This window comes from Notechis scutatus, chromosome 2 (assembly GCF_049901735.1).
Source record: "Notechis scutatus isolate UNSWTSFEM ecotype Mainland chromosome 2, rNotScu1.2, whole genome shotgun sequence".
Taxonomy (NCBI): Eukaryota; Metazoa; Chordata; class Lepidosauria; order Squamata; family Elapidae; genus Notechis; species Notechis scutatus.
Window position 1 is genome coordinate 118,564,052 of NC_142010.1, and position 19,941 is coordinate 118,583,992.

Genomic DNA, 19,941 nt, shown 5'->3' on the forward strand with positions numbered 1-19,941 from the left:
AACTTATTTTCCTCTGTGTTTTGTCTAGCTTAGGATCTTGTATTACCCACGATCCTTGTGCAGTTTAATAGCAGTTCAACTAATGGCGAACAGAATCCTGAGATCAAAAGAGTCTGTTCAATAATCATCAAAGGCCCTGCTAACTAATCAGAAACTCTTCTGACAAATCAAACAACTACACCAAACAGCGTAGAGACGTATTATCATCATGAAACTCCTTAGCATATTATTTATCTGAAAAGGATACCACAACTATGATGTTTTAGAACAGTTTTCAAACAAGGTTTTTTTCTTTTTTTGAAAAAAGTGTGATATAATAATCTTTCTCTCCAAAGTATTTTTTTTTAAGTATAATATTTTTAAAAACTTCCTTTTCCATGTACAAGTAACACTCCATTAAATACAAGGGAGATAACAAGGCATCTGTATGCAGTAAGCAAGAGTGATTTCATTGGAATTTTTTATTTAAAAAACCCATGTTTCTGAAGCTTCCCATAATAATGGTATCAAAATAATTAACAAGAGGGAAGCAGAAACATTTAACTAGAAAAAGAAAAAAGAAAACTAACTTGGTCTATACCTCTGTTACCCATGCTTTAGAGAGGAGAAATTGTCACAGAATCATAATGAACCAAAGCAGATGCATTTCTAGGCAAAGGCGTACAGGATGTCCTCGACTTACAATCACTCGTTTAGTGACCATTCAAAGTTACAACACTGAAAAAAAATGACATGACCTTTGTTCACATTTAGAACCATTGCAGCATCTCCATGGTCATGTGATCAAAATTCGGAACTGGGAACTGGGCAACTGGTTCATATTTATGAGGGTCATTTAATCACCTTTTGGGAACTTCTGACAAGCAAAGTCAACTGGGAAGCCAAATTCAATTATCAGCCATGTTACTCAGTTAACAGCTGCACTGATTCACTTAACAACTGGGTCCTAAAATGGGACAACACTCACTTAACTGTCTTACTTACCAATAAAAGTTTTGGGCTCAATTGTGATCGTAAGTTGAGGATTACCTGTATACCAGGCATTTGGGCTGGGGAAGGTAGGATGTCTCCTTGAAGTTTTGGAATAGATCACCAGTTGTGATGACCCGGGACGTGGCACAAAGGCAACACAATCAAATAAGCAAGGAATGTCTCTTTAATACCTCCAACTTTGCCCCCAATGTCCAGGTTACCTTTGGCTGGAGAAAAAACTCTCCCAAGAACAGTCTTTTATGTGGAGGAAATTCAATCCGAAAACAAAATACATACAAACTGTAAATAAAAATCCAAACAAACCAAGCTGCAGTAATTAACTTGACAAGGCAGGAGAAGGAATTGCAGACTTGAAAGCCCAGCAAAACACACTCAGTTGGGAAGACGCCAGGAACCCAGATAAGCCTCGATGATCCTAGATAATTCACGATTTGCTCCCAACAACTTTGCTGTGCGCAGCTTCCCTTTTTAAATACTGTGTTCCCAGCTGCAGCTAATTAAGGGAATCAGGGCCCTTTCCTCTCCCGTAAGTCACGCAACTCACGTTGCTCCCTCTCTGTTCCTCCCTGCATGTCTTAGGATGAAGAGGGGGTGAGCCTGGGTCTTCCTCTGAATTCCCTCTCCCTTGCTCTACCTCTCCCCTGCTCTGCCCAGCCGGCCTTTGCCTTCTCCAGTTTCTTCTGCAGCCAATGGAGCCACACTCCCACTCCCTGTCAGCTGCTCGGCCTCCCACTCCGAATCAGATTCCGACAGGGGCATGACAGCAGTGCTGAATGTGTGCTGGTGCAAAGCATGAACAGGGAAGAAAATGGAAGACAAAGACTTTGAAAATTAAGGAATTAGAAACCAACTGAAAGGTAGTAAAAACAATTAAATCTTTCAATAATGGCTGATTGCAAAAAGCACTTTGAGAACCACGTACTATAGAAGTTATATTGAAGCAATTGCTCCAGCTTCAGGATTGGAAACAGTTACACTCCTCCCTACACAATATGGACCCTAACCAGTATCCTGGCAGAACATTTTTCAGACCTGAGTGAGTTGTTTTGTCCAGACCGTCACCCACACTTTTGCCCATATAGAGCCAAGAATGTGCAGCCTTTATGGGTGCTGGCCTCTTCTGAATGGAATATATGCTGTTAAAATGTTAAAGAGGCAAGAATTCCTGAAATACACTTGAATACACCCACACCCACATCCATACACACATGAGAAAGAAGCATCTGTTTTCTTTGAAGGGTAAAGGGACTCTAGCTTGAAACAAAATTTATTGTCTTCCACAATGAACTAAGCTAAGGTAACAAATGCCCAAAGGGGGAAAAATATAAAGTGCATGTGAAGCCTCACAGGTGTGCAGGTGAAGCTGTGGTCAGCTGCACAGAGATTTGTACATAATACAAGTGGAACAACAACTATTAAGTATTCCGGAAGGTTCACCAGTTCACCTATGGAATAGAAACGAATAAGGCGGGTCTTCCATTCCAGGTTCAACAATGAAACACAATGAGTACAGGCAGTCTTTGACTTAACAACCATCCAGCCCAAAATTTCCATTGCTAAGCAAGACTGAATTTAAACTGAATTCTACCCCATTTTACAACCTTTCTTGCCACAGTTGTTATATGTATCACTGCAGTTGTTAAGTGGATCATTCATTAAGTGAATCTGACTTCTCCCAATGACTTTGCTTTCTTGGAAACTGGGGTCAAGTGATCACCATCTGGGGGAAGTCAGATGGTGATCACTTGACCCCAGGACAGTGCAACTGTCATAAATACGTGCCAAGTTGCCAAGCATCAGAAATGTGATTACAAAACCAATGGGATGCTGCAAGAGATGTAAATGTGACAACTCTGTGTTGTGTGTGTGTGTGTTTGGGTATATGCATAATTATGTATGTATGTATTTCTTTATTTAGTCATGGTTATGTAGTGTATATTGAGGTGGTGACCCTTTGACAGCTGTATGCAACGAAATTTCATTTTAATGTATGTTGATCAGTGTACATTCAAAGTGACAATAAAGTTATTCTAAGTCTACGTCTAACTGATCATAAGACTTTTTTCAGTGCCACTGTAACTTTAAACAGTCACTAAATGAATGATTTTAAGTTGAGGACTACCTGTAATCTGCCAGGATAGACTGTTTACAGAAAATCTATGCAACTTCAAGAATATGAGAGGAATTCTTGAGGAATCTCTTCGAAGGTAATAAGAATAAAAATATAGCAAATCATTTTCATGTGATTAAAGGCAGAATGACAACTGTCCCAAGCTTCTTCATGCCCATGAGAACCAAATCGGTTCAGAGAATCCAGAGACGAAACTTCAGGTTCTGACAGAAAACTGACTGAGAAGTACAATGAATATATTTTTTAAAAGGTAAGAGAGTCTCTATGGATTTTATTCTGCTAGTCGTTGCCGACTATAAGAGGAGGTGCTCATCTCTGTTTCAAGGCTATTGACCCAGTGCTGTCCGAAGGCATTTCTGCAGTCATATGGCCAGCGTGACATCACAGAGCGCTCTTACACTGCTGGGTGGTGACTCAGTGATTAAGGCGATAGGCTTGTTGCCTGGAAAGCCGGCAGCCCAAGTTTCAGATCTGAATGCTACGCAATAGGGTGAGCTCCCATCCTTGCCCCAGTTCCTGCCAACCCAGCCATTCGAAAGCATGCAAATGCAAGTAGACAAGTAGGTACCACTTCGGTGAGAACGTAACACTGAATATATAAAAGCAGTAAAAAAGATAAACTTGATTCTGGTAATTATTTGGAAAAGGTTTGGATAAAAGCTGCAGTATAACATGTCGTTCCCTCTTGGAACACTATGACTCAGAAATGGCACCAATTGTGAAGTTAAGAGTGAAAAACAGATCCAATCAGAACGTTTTAGTCTAGATTTCTAAGACTCATCTTAATTCCATAAATATTCCATGTGGGACCAGCTGCAAAATTATGTGTGATAGATCAGGGATTCCCCAATCTATGGGCTGCAGCCCACTACTAGGCCGCCGCCTATTCGCAACCTGGCTATGTGAATGGCCAGCTGGTGCACGTGCACACAGAGTCACACTTGTGCGAGTATTGAAGGCGCTCGTGGCCCCACTCATATGAGCGCTTGCCACCCCACTTGTGCAAGGAACATGTGCCTGCCCCACCACAAAACCACCCCCTCTTCCCCTTCCCCGCTCCCAGCCACCAACTTGAAAAGGTTGGAGAACTCAATGATAGATGATGCATGCAGAAATCCTGAAATTTAAATTGGTAAAATAAACATCAACAGAAATTGTAAATACACATTTGGAAGAATATTTGGATTAAGGGAACAGAAGATATGTTTGTAGACCTTTACATCATCTGTGCCATAGTGGTGCAGTGATTAGAATGCAGTATTGTAGGCAAACTCTCCCCACAGCCAGGAGTTGTTGAGGGCAATATGCTGACTCTACAAACAACTCAGAGAGGGATGTAGAGAGCTATGGGTGCTACTGCTATCTTCCCCATTGGATTCAGTCTCCCACCCTAAACAAAAAAAACACTGGCACTGTGGCAAGAAGCACAGAATCCTCTTCATCCTGTGGTTCACTGTCTAGTTACAGTGGTGGGAGATTAGGGGAGAGGGGCGTGTGCATGAATTTAAAATGAAAGTGAAGCACAGGGCTTCAGGCAAGGACATACACGTTGTGGTTTCCCACTATGGGAATGATTCAGGGTAGCCTTTCCAGTGAATTAGATATTTCACTTTTCCTCCTCCCCTTGCATCTAGAATGCATTCTATTCAATCTCATCTCCATCTTCCCAAAATGCAGGGATGGGGGAAAGGAACAGTTTTAGAATGCCAGAGGTGGGCAGATTCTCTAGTAAAATTCTAGAAATTCTAGAACTAGAAAACCTTGAATTACGCCGTCTTCGGTCTGACTTAAGCATGGTATATAAAATCATACATTGCAATGTCCTACCTGTCAATGAATACTTCAGCTTCAACCATAACAACACAAGAGCACACAATAGATACAAACTCAAGGTTAACCGCACCAAACTTGATTGCAGGAAATACGACTTCAGCAATAGAGTGGTCAATGTCTGGAATACTCTACCCGACTCTGTAGTCTCTTCCCCAAACCCCAAAAACTTTAACCTTAGACTGTCTACTATTGACCTCACCCCTTTCCTAAGAGGTCTGTGGGGCGTGCATAAGCGCACCAACGTGCCTACCCGTCCCTGTCCTATTGTTTCTCTTATTCTTTTATTTTTCTTATATGTACCCATTTCATGTATTCACAACTATGTATACACTTATACTTATTATCTTGTAAACAATTGGCAAATCAAATAAATAAATAAATAAAAGTAGTGGCCAATGGAAGAATGAATGAACTTCCATAGAAGCAGGCATTTGCAAACTAAAAGCCACTGGAATAATATGTTGGACAACCAGGGAGCCGCCTTTCAAAATCCTACAACAGCCTTCCAAAGTTTTACTGTCAATTGAGGATCATGGTCTGAGATCACATGTCCGACTGAGATCCTGTAGCTACAAGTGTGATCTAGACAAACTTGTGCTGATGAAAGGACCTTACAAAGAACTAAATGAGCAATCTCTGTAAACAAATCCACCACCACAAAAATTGTTATTTAACACTGAAAAATATCAGTAATAAAATCCTCCGGTGCTGCTGGTGAAGGAGAACTGAAGCAAAACAGCTTTCCTGGAGTATCTTGGACCAGCAACAAATATGACAAGACGAAACAATGCTTGACGTACACTCTCATCTTCAGCTAAAATAGCTCTCCTCTGCCCAATGCAAAATTTTAAGTGACCCCTACATCATGTCTGGCAGTTCTGTTGTCATGGCAGAGTTGCAACATCTCATCCCTTAAAGAAACAAGAACAAAGATGGAACAACTGCTCATCATTCATAGATAAAGATGAAGTCTTGGCTTATGGGATTAATTGTAAATCATCCATTTGACCCCTGCCATATGCAACCTATTACTGTTGCATTATAATCTAACCTAGCAGATTACGGCCTGTATCCCTACCTCCAATATTTCTGGAAGATCTAGTCTCTGGGGAGGTTAGAGTTGCTTGGCTGCATTGTGAGACACATGAGCATGGAACATTATATTGAGATATATGAGCACATAAGCAATGTCCTATTGGGTTGGATTCCTGGCTAATCAATCCAACTGTCTGTCTGTCATAGAGGCCAACCAACGGCACAAGGAAGCCCACTCCTTTCTCAGCAATGGCCTTCAGAGACAGTCACACTGCTACCAGGGCTAATAAGTGACAAAGAGTCTCTGATAATTTGTTGTATGAGCCAGGAATATGGGTAATATTAAAACAAAACAAAAAAAACCGTGTGTCCACCTAAGGTAAGATATGGTGCTTCTTGCAGAATTTCCAATTCTGGTGATCTGTGTGCACCTACACAGGTAATCCTCGACTTAGAACAGTTTGTTCAGTGACCGTTCAAAGTTAAAACAGCACTAAAAAAAGTAACTTATGACCGTTTTTCACGCTTATGATTGTTGTGACATCCCCATGGTCACGTGATCAAAATTCAGATCCTTGTCAACCGACTTGTATTTATGATGGCTGCAGTGTCCTGTGTGATCCCCTTTTCTGACAAGCAAAGTCAATGGGGAAGTCAGATTGATGTAACAACCATGTTACTAACTTAACAACTGCAGTGATTCCCTTAAGCGCCAAGAAAGGCCATAAAATGGTACAGAGCCCACTTTAAAAATGTATCGCTTAAAATTATGGGCTCAGTTGTGATCGTAAGTTGGCGTTACCTATACTGGACGAATTGCTCAGTGCAGGAGATGCCTCCGTCACTGGAACACAACTTTTATTGCAAGCAAGTCTTTGTTGAAAATGTCGTGATTCCATTCAGCTTTGGAGGAGCAAATCTGGAATGGAATGTACAAGTAGGTAGTCCTCAACTATGACCACAATGAAGCCCAAAATTTATGTTGCTAAGTGAGACATTTATTGAGTTTTGCCTCCTTTTACGACCTTTCTTACCAGAGTTGTTAAGTGAATAAGCACAGTTGTTAAGTTAGTAACACACTTGTTAAGTGAATCTGGCTTCCCGACTGACTTTGCTTGTCAGAAGGTGGCAAAGTGTGATCAAAGGGCACTGCAAACGAACCAGGCCCCAAGCACTGTGAATTTTGATCGTGTGACCATGGGGATGCTACAATGGTCATAAGTGTGAAAAACGGTCGTGCCACTTTTTTCAGTGCCGTTCGAACTTTGAACAGTCACTAAACGAACTGTTGTAAGTTGAGGATTACCTGTATAGATTTCTCTCCCATCCTACCACGCCTTTTTCACTGTATGGAGAAGAATGGGGCTCTTAATGCGAAATCTGAGGGAATCTGTTTCCACCACAAGGGGGCAGGAGGGGTCTAGATGTTTGAGCAATGACTTTGAAAAGGATTTGGGATTTTTGAAATGCTGCTTGTTCTTGAGTAGACAATCTAAATTACTGTCCTTTGTTTAAGAGTTGAGACAGCAGTCTTATAAACCCCTCAAATTTAGGGATGACTTTTTTGTACACATTCACAAAGCTTTGAAAATGCATGGCGTCCTTCACATTTCTAGGTTCTTGGCTATAAACTGTGTTTTTGTAGGCTCCTGTAACTTAAATAGTCCAACTGGGGAAAATTGAATGCACATTTTTCCCAACCAAATAAAATGTTTGTGTTCATGGAATTGTTCTAAGGCATCTTTCATGTAAAGATAGATCTTTTGAAAATATCAGTATATCATCCAGTAAACCACAATGTATTTTTTCCAAAACATCAGGAAATATTTAATGGAGAAGACTACCCTGTAATTAGGCCAAGCCAAAAGTATTACTGTGGATTCAAATTTGTCATGTCTGTTCCCGAATGGTGTTAAATATTTGTGTCTCTCATTCTTGATCAAAGCATATGTGTCTCCCAAATCCAACTTCATTGAATAGCATGCCTTCTGAACGCCGTTCAAGAGATATGAAAGAAACAATGGGTACAACTGGTTACACAGTTCAGGACCCTATAAGGATATAAAAATGTTGGTGCAGATGTATAAAGGACCTAAAAAAAATTCCTTTGTTCGAATTGTTATGCAGACTTTTTTAAAGCGGATAACTCTTGAATAGATATATATTACCTTGAACTCCTGGCTTCAAATTAATTGTAGTCACATGCCTGATGAGGAGGCTATACAGGGTTTCTTCCTCACCTAATAAAGTCCATCCCCTAAGTGGGAAATGCTAGTAAATACCAGCGTTCTGAAAGGCTCAGAATGGAGGGGTTTGCGAATGTTTTTGTCACATTTGAGGTCCATTACTTAAGCACACCGGTGGATTTCTTCCAGCATTCTCCCCAATGGGGCAAAGAGAGGGGCCAGGCCTCCCATATGTGGTGGGAAGCTCAGCCACTCTCCCTAACTGTCCTTTTAATGACCCAAGCAGTTGCCTAAAGACCACAACTGAGACAGCTAGGATCCTGGTCACTGAATTAAGCTGTCACGTAGCATCTCACTGAACAATCACTTCATTCAACGACCATGATTCCAGGCACAACTGTGGCTGTAATTGGAAGATTACCTTGATAACTAAAACTAAAACAGGGTAATTCATATCAAAACAGACAGTTCCTCACCAATACCACCTTGGAAAACTACTGACAATTACTGCAAATATTTTAACATTAGCATGTTGGTTGGAGTCAAGATATCATATACTTGTTAGCAACCAAAGACCCCACATTTTGCACGAAGTAGAGCTTTTGGACATTCTTCCAGGGTAGCTCCCTGTGAAGTGCAATACGGTAGTCAAACAAGCCAATAATCTTTTTGAGCATCTTTGTCATAAATGGCACATTAGCCAATAAAAGATACACTAAGCTAGTCAAGAGTTTCTCGGCTTTTTTCTCTTATATGTTAAATGTAGATTAGATTAGATTAACAGAGTTGGAAGGGGCCTTGTAGGTCATCTAGTCCAAGCAGGAGACCCTACACAATTTCTGATAAATAGCAGTCCAATCTCTTCTTGAAAGTCCCAACTGATGGCACTCCCACAACTTCCGAGGGCAAGCTATTCCATTGGTTGATTGTTCTCACTCTCAGAAAGTTTCTCCTTATTTCCAGGTTAAATCTCTCTGTGTTCAGTTTCCATCCATTATTCCTTGTCTGGCCTTCAGGTGCTTTAGAAAAGCTTGATCCCTTCCTCTCTGTGGCAGCCCCTCAGATATTGGAAGTCTGATATCCTGTCTCCCCTAGACTAGCCATGCCCAGTTCCTGCAGCCGTTCTTCGTATGTCCAGTCCCCTTATCATCCTGTTTGCTCTTCTCTGCACTGAATGTAGAATATTCAGGGACTCCTCTCTTGTTTGAGAGAGCACAGGCAAGTTTTCTGCATCAGAAAAGCCATTTACAGGCTTTCAAAAGATGGTCCTTTCTGTCTACTGCCCTGCACTCCTTCCCTACCATACCAAGAGAATATACAGTCTTACAAATGGAACCACAGGAAAGAGAAAGATTCCCAAGTCAGCAGCACTTTCACAAGTCTGGCAGAATTCTTAGCCCTTCCCCCAGTTGCTCAATTATTGAATCAACTTTCCAGCATTTGAAGCTTGTAAGAAAACTACCCACATTGTTTAATCCAAGCTGCCTTCCGGGGTTCTGGCTCTCTGCCAACTATTGACTGACCAGCTGTCTGCAACAATTAACTGTGGTTGGTGGCATTAGATACCCAACCAACAAAAAAAACATCTGGGGATGCATTTCCCCCTCCTTCTCCTCATGGGAATGATTCTGATCAGGAAGAATTGGGAGGAGTACACGTTTGATTCAGCTTTTCAAAGCTGCATCTTGAACTACGACACTGATACCCTCACCCCACACAAGTCAACAGACCATTCGGTTACATCATTGCAGCGTAACTGGCAACTGACCCAATCTTGAGAAATGATCTATGTGAGTTAAAAGGAAAAGCTCTTCAATTGAGGAGTGATTTGCAAATGCCTGTAAATGCATATTCACAAACACCCACTGCCGTATCCATTCTATGCACAGAGATAAAAGACAGACTAGCTGAGTATTTAAAGGTGCTCACGATGGTTTGCAACATTAACAACAACTTGCCAGCAATCAAAGACAACAAACGTCTACCTAAACTAACTTAAACATGAACTGGACATACAATGATATAGGCTGCAATGAAATAGTGCCAAAAAGCATTGTGGGGGAGGGGTCAGGACTGGAATACAACAACATCTGATTAAAATCAAATTTTACTTTGCTGCCTTTGTTCTATTGCCTGTCACGCATGCTGCAACTGTTTACAAGTGTCAAGAGTGGAGAAGAATGAGGCAACATAAGGTTTCATCCTAAAATAGGGGTGGCTGTTTCATTGATCTTGTGATGCCAGTCTGCTGTGCCTAACATCGCTTGGGCTGGCTTGACAAAATAACAGCAAAGACTTAACCCAAAAAGTTCCCTGAAAACTCCAGATCCTTTTAAAAAGCTGCATGCCATCAAAAAAGATGCTATGAGTCTATATTTCAAAAAGAAAACACAAAGTGAGTAAGCAGCGGGAAAAAACACTATCACCCACTTCTTCTCAGAGAAAGGTTGAATTTCCCTGAAAATGTCAGTTTGCTGCACTATGGTCACAAGGAACAGCAAAAACTTTAATTTCAGCTCCATTTAAAAATTAGCGGCTGTAGTAAATCAGGAAGTGGAACCAGTCTTATCTTTGAAAAGAACAAGGACGCTTTGGGTGTGTTTTTCAAAGAGTTTCTACAATGGGAAATCTATTTCTATAACAATGAGCGTGTGTTTGTGTGTGTAATATGCGTGCTCCTTTTTTGCAGTTGTTATTTTGGGGATGCAACCAAAAAAAAACCTGTGAGCAAGGCCCACAGTGCCAAAATATATTTGTTTCAGTCACAGTCCCAAAGAAGCAGACTAGTTAAGCATTGAAAATGCTGCCTGCACCCTCCATGTTGGGAACACAATAGCAAGGAGCAGGCTGATGCAGCATCAGGAATCAGCTATTAATGCATTTTAGTCTGCCAAACACAAAAGAGGAACATTCCAAGATCAGAAGATGCAGGTATACCGCCACAAACGTTGACTTCTTGATAATGATGTGTTCGAGTTAGAACCCCTGCCCTGCCTTCCATGTCTGCTATCCATCTGGAACAAAAGAGTAGATTGGGTTCCTTGGCGCCAGAGAAATTAACATGATGCCCAAACTCTACTGTAAGCAAGAGATGGAGTAAGAGTTCATTACAATTGGCACTGACCTGTGAGCAAAGGGCATTCTTGTGGGTTTTCTTGTAAATAAGAGCTGGGCAGATAAAACAGATGAGACTTCCCATCGTTGCACCTGTTAGGCCCAAGATGGTCTCCACTATCAGAGAAGAGGAAGAGAAAAATCATTAGAAGTTCCAGTTAACGGCATATGAATGAACTCTTCCATTGAAATGATTCAGGGGAAAACTTGGTCTAGACTATGAAGAACAAACTTTTCCTGCTTTATGCTCTGGGCCCATCAGTGAAGCAGAGGCTGTAATCTATGTTACTGACTGTGGTAAAATAAGCACATCAACACTTAATTAGTTCATAATGTGATGAACTAACATCTTTAGCTCCATACTTACCATAAATACAGTAGATTAGGATACTACTTCATCCTTAAGTATGCATTAAAATAGAGTGAAAAGCATACACTTGTCACAATACTTCTGTTTGATAGTAAAGTATGCTTATAAAAGGATACGGAACTATTTTATTTTTAAAAAATTATTTATATTTGCTATGTCTAACTCCCTCAGATATGGGATTATGGGTATTCTAGTTCTAGCATGGATCCAGATATTCATTCTTATACAAATATAGGATAAGAATAGGCAAAGCGATACCCTGAGGTGATTTCAAATTCCTTAAGCCTTTCCATAGTGGCTAGGAAGGCACAAAACAATTGGAAGGCATTTTACTCTGGACTTGTAACATGGCAGAATCTCATGACTGAGAGCAAGCAAAAAAAAAAACTACATTTCTCCTATTTTTCCCCCCTTTTTCTTTCCATAGCTCTGGCACTGGTGTCCTAGAAAAGTTATTCAGTGTGATACCTAAAATAATACCATTAACACAGTATAATATATTCACTTCTATATTTGAACCAGTTCCTTGATGAAAAATACCAATATCCCTGCTCCTGACTGTAAATAGTTTTTTACTTACAACTCTACAACCCCAGTTAGGACTGTAAGTTGTTATGGTTATAAGTTGAGGCACCCACATGACAGGACTTGATTTTTTTGACATTTTTGCAGTGGTTGTTAAGTAAATGCTACAGTTGTTAAATATGAATCCTTTAGTCGGAATGAGCATTTTTTGCCAATAACTGGCAAAAAACATTGCAAATTACAGTCACATGATTATGGGATGCAGCAATCAATCATAAAGCCTCCAAAATGCAGTCTCATGACTGTGGGGATGGAGACAACAATATTTTACAATGATCCGGAGTGCTATAACAAAGCAGTTGTTGTGTGCCCATCATAATTTCAAGTGGTTGTTAAGCAATTGGATGTAAATCAAGGAATACCTGTATGGTATAGAATGCTGAAAAGATAATGTATCTTGTCTTTCTAACACCCTATATATTAAGATATTTACAAGTATCTCAGAAAGGGAAGGTGTAACCAGGCATATTTTTGTCTAGAGATACTAAAATTCAAGACAACATATCCCAGTTCATACAAATTACTGGGAATAAGAATCAAAAGAAAGTTTGAAAATAAACATGAAATACTTAATATATTACATGGTATAAGTATGATCATTTTAGATGCATTCACTGTAGGTACAAGTATGTACCTTTAATGAAAGTTGACTGCAGACACACACTGGGTTTATTCTAATCTATGCTCATATACAGCAACCACATAAACACGCACGCTTTTAAAAACCAGGGATTAAGAGTCCAAAAATTCCAAAATTTCCCTTACCATTTGGGATCATGATGCCACCAACCATAGTCCCAAACACAATTGCCAGAGTCAGAGCTTTAAATCGGAGAGGTGGCATATAACCTCCTGCAGCAAATGTTCCATCCTTTTGCTGTTTAAAAAGAAAAGATTAATAAAACAAGCATATGAATAGATCCCCATACACCTGCAAATTCTCAGGAATCTCTTTTGGGGACCCTGTAAATTAGAATCTCTTCCCAATGCATTCTCTTGACCAACCATTTTATTCTTCTTTGGAAATTATTCACAGAAACTTTAAACTAAAAACTGTAACATAATCCAAACAGCATGATTTAATGACTTCTGAAAAATCATCTAGCATGGAAGATAACAGGCCAGTATAACTAATGAAAATAGTACTTTCCATTTGTCTTTTTCTTGTTAATTGTAACTCTCATAACTGTTTAAAATGGTCTTTAAAACTTTTTATGTGCTGCAAAATAAATTACACTTCACAACTGTAGAGCGATTGTTAAAGCAAGTATACTTCAAAGCAATGTCAGCTATACCACGAATCTGTCTAGTAGTGGACAAGATTCACCATAACTTCAGCAGGCCAGTTGATGAGTTAACACAGTGAAGACATCCACAGTAAAAATGGATTACCACACTGCATTTGAATAGCACAAGAGTCAATCATTGACCAGAGACTGAATTTTTAGGAAAGTGGTTACATTTGGAGGGACAATAAAAGGAAGAAGATAATTACTACTTGCCTAGGGCATGATCGCAACAACTGATTGCTCATCTGGTTTTTTTTTAAATTTCTTGGGATATTATGAAGCTTTAGGCTAAATTCTACTTCATACCTAGCAGTCAATGGTTGCTGTCCTCACAGGCATAAGACTCATGCACGGGAAGGCCTAATCAACCTACTTTACAGAGTATCCTAAACATTACTTCCTGTTCTTTTTTCCAGGCACCTGAATGAAGTTTTTGCTTAGTCTTCCCCACTTCAGCAAATGTTGATCATTGTTTTCTTAACCATTTTTAAAATAAATAAAGCAACCACAGGAAATCAGATGAAAACACCACCAAAGTGAATGCTATCTCCAAACCTAAAAAGGGGGGAGATTCCACTTGTTCCTTTTGCATGAGATATAAAGAGTGAAGGAGAGGACAATATAAGCACAAATTCTTCAGTTTATAATAAACTATGGAGAAAAGCCTAAAATCTATTTCATAAAAGTTTATACCATCTTACCTGCTGCTCAAAAAGAAGCGTATTCAAAGCCTGCCGGCATGGCAAAATCATCATTGGGAATCCAACTGCAACAGACATCATGAATCCCACACGTATCACCTCTGTCACTACGTTGGAAGGGAAGTTTATAAGTACATTGCCTTCAATGGCTTCAGTGTAACTCACATAGCCAAAGAACCCAACCTATTCAAACAAAAAACATAAGTTAGTTTTGGAGGAGATAGGTAGGTAGGTAGGTAGAGATGATAGATAGATAGATAGATAGATAGATAGATAGATAGATAGATAGATAGATAGATAGATAGAGATGATAGAGATGATAGATAGATATAGATAGATGATAGATATAGTGATAGATAGATAGATAGATAGATAGATAGATAGATAGATAGATAGAGATGATAGAGATGATAGATATAGATGATAGATAGATATAGATGATAGAGATAGTGATAGATAGATAGATAGATAGATAGATAGATAGATAGATAGATAGATAGATATAGAGATATATAAGAGAATTTAGGCAACCCTTGGGCCTGTCCCCCTAGACCAAGATAGAGCTATATTTTTCTCTAATCATTTAATTAATTATATCCTTCTTATTCCTCCCTTACCTCTGAATGGAATGCTTATCACCCATTCAAATCTGTCTCTTAAGAAAACTGTTGGGAATACCACATTATCTATAGGGTTTCCCTGTACATTTCCAAATTCCAGATGTTTTACAGATTTGAAGAAACAGATGTATGTATGGGTATGCATGTCACAGGCTTATGAGTAAAACTAAGTTCCAATAAGATAGGAAGATGAGGGTGCTATTAAGTCATTCTGAGCACTTGCTATGACAATGTCCAGCAATGCTTTCCCAAAAGTAAAACATGTTACATAACTTCCATTTTATTTTATTCCATCATCTTAAATGCATGTTAATGACATTATCAGAATGGAAATAGAGAAAACAAAGAATTTGTCAAGCTTTCTTAAATCTAGTTCTATCACAGAAGGCAAGATAGTAACTTGAACCCCAAAGTTCGCCCTTTAAAAAAAGGCAGGTGTGATAATATACCCAGCAACGTGAACTGATCATGTCTCATCAGGATAAGCTATATATTTAACTGGGTTGCATAATGCAATGTGGACAGTAAACTTTTTTCTGGTTTTCTGGTTATTTTCTTTTCAGAAAATAATGTCATTCATTTCACAATGTAGCACTGGGAGAGCTACAAGCAAGGCTTATTGTTCCTCCCCTGCTCACAAGTATGAATAGCTCAATGGTACTGAGACATTGCCACAACTGCGAAATGTAATAATTGCCAAGCATTGCCCAGACAGGCACAAACTTAGAATGCAGCTCCTATAATCCCTTCAAATGTCACTGCTGAATGTATCAAGTGGGGAACTTATTAAACTTTAGATGGAATAATTGCATAAATTACGTTTAAGACTTTTAATATTAACTTGAGTTACCTACTTTTTGGGGTGAAACTTTTGACATATTACTGAAAAATCAAAGTGTGCACCTTTGATTTAGATGCAATACACTGTCATTTTGGTATAATAGAAAAGGTACTGGCCTAGAAACCAGGAGACTGTGAGTTCTAATACTGCCTTAGGTGTGAAAGCCAGTTAGGTGATTTTGAGCCAGTCACTCACTTTCTGTCCAATCCACTTCAGAGGGTAGTTAATTGTGGACAAAATTGGAGCAAAGGAATATTAATTATGCTCGCTGTCTTGAGTTACTAAGGGAGGAAGGAGGGAGGGAGGGAGGGAGGGAGGGAGGGAGGGAGGAAGGAAGGGAGGAAGGGAGGAAGGAGGAAGGAAGGAAGGAAGGAAGGACTTTTCACAATTTCCTTTTTGGCTCTATCAGAGAAAAATACTTCAACTAAGGGCGAGATATAGATGCTCTGTTGCTGAAGCAGACCTTGTTGTGATCGCTTCCAGTTATTTTGTTCTGGCAGCATTTACTAATCCATCTTATCCAAGTAATTGCTTAGTTAAGATGTAGGGAAATTTAAACACCATATATGCACACTAATCACATATACCACGTTTCAGCCCTGCTTAATGGAATTTATGATTTGCAAATCCTGAATTGGCAGAATAGTTTATAGTTCCTCACAGTTAATTCGTTACAGACTGTTTTTTTTTAAAGAAGACTTTTTAAAAATGGTTTTGTTTTGTTTTTTTAACGTAGAGAAGGGGACAGGGCAGGAAAGGTTTAAAAAATAAATAAATAAAAATGCTCACCATAACATAAAAGGCAGTGACCACCTTTAGCGAGGCAGCAAAAATGGAGCTCATTATTTTAACTGATGGCTCATCCAAACTATCGTAAGTTGGAAAGACCTGGCTGCAAGACACAGTCAAACATCGGTTAGAACATGTTGTCAGGAACAGAAATATTCAATCCAGTGTGCAGTTGCCACTATAAAGGTAATCCCAGCATCTCCCCACAAGACTCCCGTCATGCTACAGTGGTTTATATTGCCAATGCCAAGAGATTTTAAACATTCCCAAGTGTTACACAAATACGCCCGTTCTCCTCCTCTGTGCCACTGCCACGTGTACAATGTAAATATTTCACATTTCGAAAAAAGAAGGAAGATCGGAAGGGTGGGGGGAGTGACGTTGCAACTGGAATGACCACTTGTTTGAGTCAAACAACAGTGGCAGAGCTCCAGACAGCAATCTGGAGATTATTGCTCTTGAAGCATCCTAGGCTGATAATTAAAGCAATACGATGTTTACAGAGTAAGAAGCAGGGAAGGAGCGAAAGCATTGGATTGTCAAAGAGAAAAGTTAAACAACCAAAACTAAACACTGTGCCTGTCATATTTCAGCACAAATGCTTGAGCCCAAGCTCCCAGAAAACTGAAGGAGCCAATTACACGGGGTTTGGGCGCTTATATAAGCTTGTTCCCAACATCAGGTATATAATTTACTACAGCAGCTGGAGGTTGCATAGATATAATTCGGACGCTGGCAAGGTTTGAATGGTTGGGGGCAAGCAAAAACAAAACATAACCCCCCCAAAATATATATCCAGTAATGTCTAAGTATCATCCCTGGAAGGGGTGTGGCTAAAATTGTTTTGGCCATTTTTGGCTTTGTGGGAAGGTTAAGGATAGCAATGGGAGGGGAAGTTTCCCAGAAGCAAACTACTCCCAGACCGACTCATAAAACAATATCAAATCCCCCCAAATAAACATGTTCCAGAGTTTTGGGGTTTTTAAAGAGGATTGTGACAGTGGAAACAGGAGCCTATGAAACATAAACCGTTCTTATTCCCATCTTTAAAATTACCGTAGATCAGAATTATGAACTGGGTGATAGGGGATATAATTTAAAATCTGACTGATAGACCTCTCTTTCCAAGCATTCCCCTATAAAAGGCAATATGAACTGTTAGCCGGTTTGGGCTAGTAGTTAGGTGACACCAGGCTAGAAAGACCAGGCTAGAAAGCGGGAGACTGTGAGTTCAAGCCCCACCTTAGCCAGAAAAGGCAAAGCTGGGTGACCTTGGGCCAGTCACTCTCTCTCAGCCCAACTCACCTCACAGGTCTGTTGTGGAGAAAATAGGAGGAGGAACTTATGTTTGGATATGGGCTCCAAAATACCACCTTGAATTATTTGTAAATAAAAAGTGTGTGTGTGTGTGTGTGTGTGTGTGTGTGTGTAAATAAAATCAATCCAGCTGGGTTGCTCTTAACAATCCTATTAGGACTTCAGGAAATATAAACAGGACAAAACCTTGTATCTTTCTGCTGCAAGCCCAGAATTATAGAGCAAACTACACACTAATCCTGAAACACAGCCTGTAGCCAGGCAGCTTTGCACGTGGGGAAGGTGTTAATGAAAAATTCCCTTTTTAAACCTATGAACCAAATCAGATATCTAACATTTAAAAAATATTAATAGCAAGCATTGTCCTCTGATTAAGAGAAGGTTGGTTTTTTTAATTCTTGCATTTTCTTGATTAAAACCATCCCCATCTTTATGATGGATGCCAAATTTATTTTTAATAAGGAGAAACATTTCAGAGAATGGGGAACTGGAAAAACGAGCCCCTCTTCTTTAGCTCTTTAGTGCCTACCTCACTTCTTTTTTTTTTTAAAGTAAAAGATTAATGTTAATGGATCTCCTTGTTCATTCATTCTGAGGCTGGACAAGTAGTATGAAAGTATTCTGTGAAATTCTGGGGATGCAATAAAAGATGGAAATATAATTTTCCTCAAAACACTGGCAAAAGACTTCCGACTGTCTAATCCCAAAGAACAAATCATAAAATTATTGTTGCCACCATATTCTCCTTGTGAACTTCCCCCTGGCATTTGCCTAGATGCTGTTGGGAGACAGACAGCTGGATTAGAAGAGCTTTTGGTCTGATCTAACAAGGAAACTCTTCGTTTTTTAAAAAGATGGTAGTTCAAAGAGACAGAAGATCAGAAGTCCTTCACCATCCCTGCTTTGTATAAACAAGCCCCAAAACATTTTGGTGTTCCAGACACAGAAGTAAGAGAGACCCTCAAACCCATCAGATGTGCAAGTCAAACCTTCTCTGCCAATAAGACTCCAAGATGCACAACAAGCAGTACATCTTGCTGTGCACAGATTTTATTTTCAAGCTGAAATGTCCACCCGGAAGGCCAGGTCAAGATCAAGGTATCTGGGAGCAGAAACCTTTGTCTGATAAACATTTCCTTATGCTACAGGGATTCTTCACCACACTTGTAATCACAGAACGCTGCCCTCAGGGTGAACTGAAGAAGGGTATTTAGTCCAAATGCCTTTACATGTATCTCTCTATTTCCAAGATGAGCACAAGGAGAAAAACAGCACAAGCAAGCTTTAGAGCCTGAAATAGTTTTTGCTGAAGGGGGGGGGGGAGAGAGTTCTTTTTGTGTGCGTCTGTGACCGCGTTTCCAAAAACATAAACATCCCTTGCCTGTAGAACTTTGAAAAGGTAAAATTGCAGGGTTTTTAAAGATTTTTCTGGGCAGGAGAATGCTGCTCAGGAAAAAGTCCTAATTTGGCAAAATGCAGAAGTCTCTGGACAAGAACAGTTAGAATATTTGATCAGGGTTAGGTAGCATCTTGTTTCATCTGACATAGGCTTACTCCTCCAGCATTACAATTCAATTGTAAAGGGGAATGTGTCCCTTGTAATTCCCTGAGAGAAGTCCATGTATTTATGTAATAATAATATCTAAGACTGCCTACCAGCCAATGACTCTGAGTGTAGCTACTGTGCTATGAAAGAAGATGTGAGGAATTGATTTTTTTTTTTCAAATCTTAGGGGGGGAAAACTGCTCCCTCCCCCTGAATGATGCAAATGGCAAACATTTTCTCTACCAAATTTTGTTCTTTCCATTTTTTTAATCGCTACACCACACCTACTACACCATTGCTCTTTATCTCTATCTATGTCTCTCTCTTTCTCTCAATTTCTACATTTACTGTATGTAAGTAAAAGAACATATATGTAATGAAGGAAAAAACAGATTTAGAAAGCAAATTGAAAGGCACTTCTCCTACTGTTTTAAAGATCCTTGACTAACGGAGAAATTGGACCAAAACAGTCATAAAGCTGGGTAGCCACATGTAAAACTGAGGCAGAGCATAAAGAGAGACTTCATTCCCAGTTCTTCAAACTGTCATTCATACTGAACTAGCAACGACACTGAAGTAAGAATGGTGCCC

At 39.6% G+C, this 19,941-nt stretch overlaps 1 protein-coding gene across 10 annotated transcripts in view; it reads right to left on the bottom strand.

Annotated features, from left to right (window-relative positions):
- The window catches only part of SLC38A10 (solute carrier family 38 member 10), an 80,715-nt gene that overhangs the window by 38,884 nt on the left and 21,890 nt on the right, over positions 1-19,941 (bottom strand). For all 10 annotated transcript variants that reach the window (XM_087955992.1, XM_087955998.1, XM_087955996.1 and 7 more), the window contains 4 exons: positions 16,488-16,590; positions 14,238-14,420; positions 13,013-13,124; positions 11,303-11,409 (listed from right to left, as the gene is read on the bottom strand). In XM_087955992.1, the coding sequence (XP_087812118.1) occupies positions 11,303-11,409; positions 13,013-13,124; positions 14,238-14,420; positions 16,488-16,590 (505 nt within the window). The remainder of the gene's footprint in view (positions 1-11,302; positions 11,410-13,012; positions 13,125-14,237; positions 14,421-16,487; positions 16,591-19,941) is intronic.